This window comes from Arachis stenosperma, chromosome 3 (assembly GCF_014773155.1).
Source record: "Arachis stenosperma cultivar V10309 chromosome 3, arast.V10309.gnm1.PFL2, whole genome shotgun sequence".
Lineage (NCBI taxonomy): Eukaryota > Viridiplantae > Streptophyta > Magnoliopsida > Fabales > Fabaceae > Arachis > Arachis stenosperma.
Window position 1 is genome coordinate 104,427,621 of NC_080379.1, and position 9,935 is coordinate 104,437,555.

General features: G+C 34.3%; 1 protein-coding gene across 4 annotated transcripts; it reads left to right on the forward strand.

The window, feature by feature from the left end:
* Window positions 1-627: 627 nt before the first annotated feature.
* LOC130968741 (U11/U12 small nuclear ribonucleoprotein 59 kDa protein) lies at window positions 628-7,888 on the forward strand. Of its 4 annotated transcripts, none has more exons than XM_057894183.1 (11): window positions 937-1,662; window positions 2,399-2,595; window positions 2,762-2,815; window positions 4,526-4,733; window positions 4,868-5,210; window positions 5,330-5,413; window positions 6,025-6,090; window positions 6,512-6,584; window positions 6,687-7,069; window positions 7,313-7,353; window positions 7,572-7,888. In XM_057894183.1, the coding sequence occupies exons 4-11, from the start codon at window positions 4,567-4,569 to the stop codon at window positions 7,648-7,650; spliced, it is 1,236 nt and encodes a 411-aa protein (XP_057750166.1). In that variant the 5' UTR covers window positions 937-1,662; window positions 2,399-2,595; window positions 2,762-2,815; window positions 4,526-4,566; the 3' UTR covers window positions 7,651-7,888. The 4 variants fall into 4 exon arrangements, with proteins under 4 accessions (XP_057750167.1, XP_057750166.1, XP_057750169.1 ...); XM_057894186.1 differs by having other exon boundaries at window positions 4,588-4,733; XM_057894184.1 differs by lacking the exons at window positions 937-1,662; window positions 2,399-2,595; window positions 2,762-2,815 and adding an exon at window positions 628-928.
* The last annotated feature ends 2,047 nt before the right edge of the window (window positions 7,889-9,935 follow it).

Below are 9,935 nucleotides of genomic sequence, written 5' to 3' on the forward strand. Positions count from 1 at the left end.
TCACTAGTCACAACGTCGTTGTCTTGATAGTTTGCAGTGCCTCGTTTTTGTATTTTTGTGATTTGAAGTTCTAAATTATTTTTTAGATTTGGTTATTTGTTGTTAGTTTTGTTTTTTGATTTTGATATGATATTTGTTTATGTTTTGATTTATTGTTTTGATTTTCAGTTATGATTATTTGTTTTTGGTCATGATTTTTGTTTAGTATTTTGGATCTGATTATTTCTTCGTGATTCTAATTGTATCTTCTATTCTGATTTTTTTATTATAATTGTTTGTATGATTATTTGTTTTGTGTTTTTATTTTTATTTAGGATTTTTATTTTGTTTTTATTTTTTTTGTTTTAATATGTGATTTTAGCCATAGTTATCAAATTTGGTTCGATTCGGTCGGTTTGACCGAAAATTTGGTCACCTAACCAGGCCGAATCACTCGTTGAACCGTTTATGCAATATACTCGGTCAAACCCGGTTCGATCTGACGGATTTTATGTAAATTCGGTGATCCGGCCGGTTAATCCAACCCGGTCCGGGTCATGTTTATTAAATCTTTTTTTTTTCTTTCCTGAAACGGCATCGTTTCGGACCCTCCCCACCCCACCTCTTTTGAATGAACCCTAACGGCCTGGCGTCACAGAATGGAACTCAACCATCCCCTCCCAAACCCTCGTCTCTCTGTCTCTTCTCTTCGTCATCACTCTCTCGAGCTCGGCGTCGGCATCCCCTCACCCTCACCTAGTCTCTCCCCTCGTCGTCAGTTCATCACTCCCTCAGCGTCGTCGTTTCGTCACTCTCAGTCTCTGGGTCTCTCATCTCGTCGCTCTCTCGGTTTCTCACCGTGAGTCTGTGACCCTGTGTTCGCGTCGTCGAAACCAATGAAGCAACATCTGCTCCCTCGGGTGGTGGTGGTGGTCGTCTTCTCTACCAGGCGAGCTCCAGTTTTCGACCTTGTTTTTTCTCTAGTTCAATGTTGATTTCGGTGAATCTGGTGGTTGTTGAATATGGTTTTTGCTGTTTTATTTAGTTTTTTGAGTTGTTGTTGCTGTTATTTCTCTAGTTTGATGCTAATTTTGGTGAACCTGAGCAAATTTTGAGTTGTTGCTGTTCTTTCTATTTGTTTAATGTGGTCTTTTGACGTTTAGAGTTGTTGCTGTTCATTCTCTGATTCGATGTTAATTTTGGTGAACCTAAGCAAATTTTGAGTTGTTGCTGTTCTTTCTGTTTATTGAATATTGGTTTTTTAGAGTTGTTGTTGCTGTTCTTTCGCTGATTCGATGTTAATTTTGGTGAAGCTGAGCAAATTTTAGAGTTGTTGTTCTTTCTATTTGTTGAATGTTGGTTTTTTAGAGTTGTTGTTGCTGTTCTTTCTGTTCTTTCTCTGGTTTGATATAAATTTTAGTTAGAATTATTGTTGAATCTGGCAGTTGCTGCCCTTATTTGATTTTTTAGAGTTGTTGTTGATCCTGAGGAAATTTTAGTGAACTTAGATTGAATAGTTAAATTCGTTGTTGATTATCATTAGTGAACTTTTGGTGGTTGTTGATTATCATTAGTTGTTGCTGTGTTTCTTTTGCTTGAATGGAAAGGCTTTCCAACTAGCCATTGTACCTGAGATTGCGAGAAGTCCTTCCTCTTCTTTGGAGCTTGTTCTTGTTCCCAGGGGTAAGTTCTACTGGTTTGTCGGGAAGCTCTTGTTTTTTCTTTCAGGAGTTGGTTGGTGGCATGGACACTTAGACCTTTCTTATTTTTAGTATTTGTGACAATCATAGAGTTTATAATAATAGAGGGAAGACTGATCCTGCTTGGGGTCATTGTAAACAAATTGTGGATTTACCAATTGTGTTATCTTTCACTCACCTTTGTTGATATAAATTAAAAAAGTATTTTGTACTAGGGACTAATATATTATCTTTTTTTAGATAATTAGTTATGTTTAAAAATTAATATTGAACTATTAATGTTTGCAAAGATTTATATTTTAATTTTTAAGACATTATTTTAATTTTATTCATATAATTTAAATTTTTTTTAGTAATGACCGGGTTGACTGGGTGAATTAGTGACCCACCGGTTGAACAAGTGACCCGGTCGTATGACCGGGTTGATTACCGGTTCGGTTCTGATAACTATGATTTTAGCATGATTCTGAAAATTCAATTGGATTGATCGGTTCAATTGGAAATCGGTTATTTGACCGATTCTGTTCAAACAAAAAATTATTGAAAAAAATCGGTGAAAGAATCGGTTAAATTGACGGTTAATCAATGAACCAATTGAACCGTCCGTTTTTTTTTAAAGATTTCCGGTTTTTAAAATTGTATATATAAAAAAACAAAAGACCCCCCTCTCTCTCTCTCACTTCCCAAACTGCACCGTACCCCTTGCTAAACCCTATCAGAGACAACGGCTCCAGCCACCACCACCACCAGCTGCAGCAGGCAGCAGCCCCCGCCACCAGCTGCCACTCGCCCTCTTCTCGCCGTGGAATTTCTGTTCGGACACATCGCACGTCGCTCGCGTCGCCCAGCTCACCGTCGCACGTCGCTCATCTCGTCGCTCGCCTCTTCGATCACCTCGCCGTTGCTCACCTCAACGGTAAGCACTCCTCGGCTCCTCGCTCACTAGCGACTGCTTGCTGCTTGCTTTCTTCAGTGCTTCGTCAGTTTTATTTTTAAAAATTTTATTGATTTATACTTCACGGTTCGTCTACTGTCTCTGTCGCCGGTTTGCCGCCCAAATCGCCTCTCTGCTTGCCTCTCAGTTCTCCGCCGCGAGTGATAATGTGTTGCCGTTTGCTTCTTCGAGGTCGTCAACGGTAAGCTCCTTGCCTCCAACCTTTCGTTCTTCCCTGACTCCCTATATCATCGCCGTGGGTTCTTCAGTTACTGTTAAATTAATTTTGGGTTCATCTTTTTTTTTTCCCCATTAATTTTAAGATTGTGAGCTGAGTTTGTGTTCTGAGTTTGGAATTGGATTATTTATTTAATTTGTTGAATGCTGGTGTGATTTTGAATTCAATTTAATTTGAATTCGGAGTTTGGAATTGGATTCAATTTAGTTTTTTGTTGCTGATATGTTTTCAGTTTAATTTGGAGTCAAGAGTCAGAAAATGTTGCTGATTAATGGATTAGAATCCCCAAAACTAACTATGAATATATGCTTTGGCTCTCTTATATTCAGCAGATTTAGAAATTTGTAATTGAATTAAACTTTGTTTTGTGTTACAATTGTATGATGTTTGGTTTGAGGATTTTTACTATTCAGTAAATAGAAATGATGCTCTTATTAAAAGTTTTTGAATACTTGATTATTAGAAGTTATTGTTAAACTTTTTGTTCCGAATTTTTGTCGCTGATGTGGTGAGTATTATTGCTAACTACTTGATTTGAACTTAGAAATCAATTAGAAATTTTTTTATTTTGTAAATTTTTAGTGATAAATTATGGACATGATGAAATTTTGAAATTAGAAATGATTGAATTTGAATATCTGAAATTATATATTGAATTTTTGATAATTTTATTGTATATTTAATTAAACCGGATCAACCATGATTCCACCCCGGTTAGATCATTGAACCATTGAACTCGTCACTTGACGGTTCAATGACCGGTTCGGTTCTTATAACCTTGGATTTTAGTACACTTAGATACAATTAGATGATTAAAACAAGATAATTTTTTAAATTAATTGAAAAACTGAAAAAACCGAATTGGTTTGGTTTGGCTTGATTTGGTTTAACTCGGTAAAAAAACTAAACCAAACTAAACTGAAGAATTAATATGAAATTGTATCGGATGACTTTTTCTTAAATAACTGAACCAAACCGCACCGTGAACACCCTTAGAATCAGTTACCCACATGCTTGGCTCATGCTCTGAATCAACTGCTGCATGAAGATTAGCTGAACTTCCAGTACCAGACTCTGATGTGGAAACTTGGAAATGGTTGGTAATCTCTTTGAAGAATTTCAAAGAGGCAGAGACAAAAAAGAGGAATAGGGCCGCACACCTGGTTTGGAGCTATAGAAAGCTCGAAACTTGCTAGTCAGCTGCTGGCACCCATCAAAGAAGTTCGTTTCGCCATGAATGCATCTGAAGAAGCTTGATTAGTTCTAGTGTTTTGATGATGGATAAGCTTATCTGTTTTATGATTGTTAGAAACTATCATATTGTGAAAATTCCCATTTTTAACCTTGCTGTTGTTCTCTTTAGCTTATATTTAATTGCTAATTAAATAAAATAACCTATCTTTAGAAAAAAAAATTATGAACATTAAATTATTTATTTAGAATTTAAGAACAAAAAATTTCTATGAGAAATCATGCATAATGGGATCCCAGTTTGGCAGGAGCTCAATTGAAAAATCTAGTGTTATGAATCTATTTTTTTGGTAATTTTATGATTCTATCCGTTTGGAATGAAACAAGTTATTTCAATATTTCTTACTTTGATTATGAATATCATGGTTTGTTTTTGGTTTTATTTGTTGATTTTTTTCTTCTTTTGGTTATTTATTTATTCAGGGTTAGTCTCTGAATCAAGTAGTAGTGCATACTTGAAAGAAATGAATCCATTTCATTTTCAGTCTGTACCACCACCTCATCCTCTTGGACCTCCTCAGTTTCCAATGTTACCTCCTGATCCACCAAGTTCAAGTTCATTTTGGCAAAACCGAAATGTTTGTGAACGCCTCAGAGAATTGCAGGACACTCTTAATCTTGCAAAGGCAATGTATGTTTTTATTTTGGCTTCATATATTACTTTCACTTTTTTAAACTTAATGTTTCTCCAAAATTAATAGCTTTTATGCTGTAAGCTAGTTAATTATATTCTTATCAAAATAATAAACTTGCTGTTTTTCTTAGGCAAAAGGAGCTAGAGATGTTGATGATGATCAAAGATGGTAAAGTGTCTTTAGAAGATGTGAAACATGGATCTAACGAACCTTACCTGCCTGGTTTTCTAGAATGTTTGCAAGACAGAAGGGTTAATATAGAATCCCAAGAATCGTTGGCAGTTGAAGCAGCTAATTATTTGATGTCAAAGCTAAGATCTCAGCTGGAGCCATTCAGATATGTTGCGGATGAAGCAAGTCCATGGGAGGAGAAATCTGCGGCTGCAAGGTTTGCAAATAAAGTGTACAAGTCCAAAAGAAATAAGCGCTGGCGGAAGAAGAAAAGGAAGCGTATTGCAGAAATGCTGGCAAAGGTTACTTTCCCTTCGTTTTTGTGAGATATTTTCATTGCCCTTTATTGTAGCCGTTTCTTGAAACCCGTTTCTATGTTTGGCTCCTTAGTCCTTTCTTTATCAAAAAATAAAAAATATAGGAGCAGGAGGAATTTCATTGCATTGACCGAGAAGCTGATGAATGGAGAGCAAGGGAGATTTCTAAGGATGTTGCAAACTGCAAGGTATTGATGTTTTTGCCTGCTTACTTTTTACTTTGAATTTGCTAGTGAGCTTTTGCTGTTGCCAGGCTAAAGAGGAAAAGCATGTCTGCTGTCTGCATGGATTAATTTATGTCCAAAATATGAAGCACATGATTCTCAAAATCAGATATATGATTGCGGTATTTGGCAAAATTCAAGGATTAATTGGTGGCTTGGTGGCTATATATGAATGGCTATAAATTTAACTTCTCAATTTTTTACTTTTTTTATTTTTTTGTTATGTTTTTCAAATCCTCATTACACATAATTATAGTCAACATGTTGCTACAATATTGTTTGTATGCTATTTTTCTAGATTAAGAGAGCAGCTAAGTTGTAAAGCTTTCAGTTCATAATATTTCCAATAACATATTTCTGTGTATTGCTTCAAATTGTTTACATGCTATATGCTATTGCTTCGTTTGCTGCTATTTTTTCTTTATTAGTTTCTTAGTGAGATGTGAGAAATGGTGAAATTGAGTAATTGTGTAATCTGTTTGCACATTTGATTAGTATAGATATATTATCAGTTGCTTCAGTTTGAACTGCAATTTATACATGTCTTAGGGATGTCTAAAACATGTCTTTTGCAGGTGGAAAAGATGAAGGAAATTGCTAAGATTAAAGCCAAAGAAGAGAAGAGGAAATTAGAGGCCGAGGTAAACTTCCTTTTTGTACAAATGACTGGTAAATCATTGTTAAATTGTGGATTATGTTAACTTTGAATAACTTGTCAAATGTTCTATAGAATTTAGCAATGTTATGTGATGACTTTTATTCTTGTGTCTACTGACTACCTAAGTTATGTGAAACCTTTCCATCATGCTATGCTTCTTAGCAGTTTACCATCATGTTCTGTTCTTTTGTTCTGTAGTTCCTTTTCATGTTGTCTTTGTCAAAGGCATCCATTGCCTCTTTCTTTACAAGTCCATTTTTTTACTTTCGAATCTTTTGTAGAAATTTCCCCATCTAGCTGTATGTTTATTCTATCAACATGAATCATTTTATTTTTTATCCCACACTACTTACTCCATACTTTTGGGTGTTGATTTTGTTACATTACATTATTTCACATCACAGCTTGAAACGCTCTTGGTTGTGGAGAAGCTTCAAGAATTACGCTCCATAAGGATTCAAAAGTTGAAAAAACAAGGTGACTGAAGTGTAATATAAATGTGTGTGTGTATATATATATAATGTAACATTCAGTTTCTTTCATATTTGACGCGACCTTGGTTCTTTACAAATTATGCAGGCCATTTTCTTCCTGAGGAGGATGACAAGTTTCTTGAGAGAGTTCAGGCTGCAGTGGAAGAAGAGGAGCGTGAAGCTTTGGCTGCAGCTGAAACAGTTGCTGCTAAAGATGCGATAGCAACTGCTGAAGAATCCAGGAAAGCTAGCAAAAATCAAGGGATGCTCCCAAAAGAAAGTAACACCGACACTAAAATTGAGGAGAACAAAGAGAAAACGGTTGATAAGGTGCCTGAAGAGGGATCTGATGCCGTTGAGTATAAATCAAGTAAAATTGCTTCAGAAGGACAGAGTAGTGGTGGAACATATGATCCTTTGGCAAATTTACCTATTGAGTTCTATCATTATTATCATGGCAGCAACAATGACATGGGAACGCTTATTGAGGTATTTTCAACTACTTTATCATCAAATTCTTAATGTATATTACCTTTTTTCCTTTATCTCTTCAGAATTTGTATGTTATCAGTTGAATTCTTTAGTATTGAAGACTGCTACTTTTACTTCATTGATACACTAATAGCCTAATAATACTATTTCCCCCCTTTATACCTGCTTAAATTTAACCCATTCATACATTCATTTTGATTTATTGATTATTAAGAATTTTTTCTGAGTGATCTCATGCAGGTTAGAAGAGGGTGGGATGCCTATATCAGACCAGGAGGAAGGTAAGAAATAAGAAAAAAAAATGAAGCTTTTCTGCTAATTCTTCATTATTTGGGTTAATTTGGTTGGTATACCCTTAAAATTAAGGGATGATATCAATTTAATTCGACGCATAAATCTCATCCAAAAAAAGAATTTACACTTATGCTTAACATGTTAACTCTGTATTTCACTAATCTGTTTTTAACCCCTTTTTGTTTTGGTGCCGCACTTCAAACAGCCGCATACCAGGGCACTGGGTTCAGCCTCCTCCTCCAGCCAATGAGATATGGGCTTCTTACTTGGTCAAACCCAAATGATTGCTAATTCATTGCCAATTTTGTGTAAAAAATTTCAGATGATTATTGTTGTTTTGCTACCTATGAAGTATGAACTGTGTTCATGACCAGCCAGATATTAATGGTGTGGGGTGAAATGTATATTGTAGTAATCTTTTGTATGCAACCAATCATTTGTAAGTATTTTATTCAAATCAAAGACCATAGCATAATATTGTTGAATATACAGTAAATAAATGAAAAAATAATTTCAGAATCATTTTTCAGAATTGCAGGTGATGAAATCTGATGAAAAGTTGTATTATTCCTTCTTCACTGCCATTTATATCAAATGTTTTCTTGGGACGTGGAATGGTGTACCAAAATTAAATACAAACTATCGGCTAAACTAGTTCACACACTCGTGGAATGGTTTAGTCTCTTAATTTTTTTTTCATTTGAAGTGATAAAGTGAGATCTTTTATCATATATTTTATAAGTATATATTTTATAAGTGAGATTAAGAAAAAATATACAAAAAATATTAAAGGGTTGCAAATAAATTGAGAGGATCTATTCTTCGTCTATAGGTGTATGTGGGTTGCAAATAAAAAGCATATTTATTTATCTATTTTTAATATGATGAAAATTTACATGCATTAATTTTTATGTAAAGTTGATATTTAAGAATTCTTAGATAGTTTAGTAAGTTTAATTAAATTATTATTTACGATTCTTAATTATAAACTTTACATGAAAATAATTGCATATGAATTTTCATGATAAAATAAAATTTTGAAATAATTTTACGGCCAAAATTTTGGTGTAACTGTCGTCTCCTCATTGATTTTTAGTTTTTACTGTCAAAAGTTGGTCTCTTCATTTTTAATTTCATTCTCATTCTTGTTAATTCATTCTTTGATTCCTTCTCCTTAATATCATTATGTATATCAATAAGGACATTCATAAAATCTATCTGAAAAAAAAAGGTAAAAACGGTAGAACAGGTAATAATTTATAAGAGGTTTTTTTAACGATTTAAGATGTATGTTAGTGAATATATTAAGTGATTGTATAAAAATATCATTTGTAGAGCGTAATATCATAAAAAAGACGGTAACAGTATTTATTTTCTATTATACAATCTCAACAAAAATCATTCTAAAAACAAACATAATTAAGATAGATCAGGCATTAATATTTAATGTATTATTTCCACACATTAATATAATTATTTTTCAATTTTCTAAAAATATGTATTGTTAGAGGTAATAATTAGTCCTTAATCATTTAAAGACAAATAATTGATATGCGAAATAAAATTCAAATATTTCATACATAATCAAAATCTCAATTAAATTCTTAAAATTTTTTGATATATATTGATTTAAAAAAAAAAGAAAAGTATGAGGAGACAATATCCTTATTATACAATACATACAATGAGATTTAATTAAAATTAAAATTAAATTATGGGTAATTAATTAATTTTGATTTCTTTCTAATTTAAAATTTGAAACAAATTAGGATTACCGCCAGTTATAGAATCAGAACAATGAACTCCCTCCCTCAAGACGGCGTAACCTCCATTCTCTCGATTAATCCGACAATTTCGCTGCTTTAGCCCTCCGTCCGACACCACCGCCATCACCACCGACGACCACCATTGCCTACCCCCTCTCTCTCCCCTCTCTTCTCTTTTTCTTCCCTCTTTCTCCATTTCTTCTCAATCCCCTGTACGCGACCCCTGGTCTCTGTGCAAAGCCCAACCCTAGCGAGAAACCCCAGTGCAACCCAATAGCGGCTGAGCTCTGTGCCGCTACAACACCGCCTCTGCTATCCCTCTCTTTTCATTCTTCCCCTTTCACTAACGCAGGTTCCATACTTCCTCCTTCTCGTGTTCTTTCGTTTATTTATTTTAACTAATTTTTAATTCTGCTTTTAGTGTTTAGATTAGGCTTAGATTAATGAATTGATACTTTTTGGATTCCAAAAGGTTTGATGGCTGATTTTTCTGGATTGATTGCTGCTTAAATTGAGTGTAAAATCCCTATTTACATATTGTGCACACCATATACTTGATGAAATACCTGAGTGAAACTTTTTATTTAATTCCTATGTTTGGCCAGCATTTGTCTTAAATTTTGTTATCTTTAGGCATTCCGTCGTAGCCGGCTTGCATCTTCCTTGCGACGTCGGCATTCGCAAGTTAGAGGGATTACAAGTGGAGTCATGCTTGAGACGTCCATCACGCCTTGGAAGAGAATAAATGGAGTTGAATTTCATTCAACCGCTATGTGGTGTTTCATTGGCCGTCAGTAATGAAA

What these genes read in the sequence shown, in the direction of transcription:
- LOC130968741 (XM_057894184.1), top strand. Translation starts at nt 4,567, where the DNA reads ATGAATCCATTTCATTTTCAGTCTGTACCACCACCTCATCCTCTTGGA. An exon ending in TTGCAGAAATGCTGGCAAAG is followed by an intron (nt 5,211 to 5,329) that starts GTTACTTTCCCT and finishes TAAAAAATATAG; the next exon opens with GAGCAGGAGGAATTTCATTG. An exon ending in ACATGGGAACGCTTATTGAG is followed by an intron (nt 7,070 to 7,312) that starts GTATTTTCAACT and finishes GATCTCATGCAG; the next exon opens with GTTAGAAGAGGGTGGGATGC.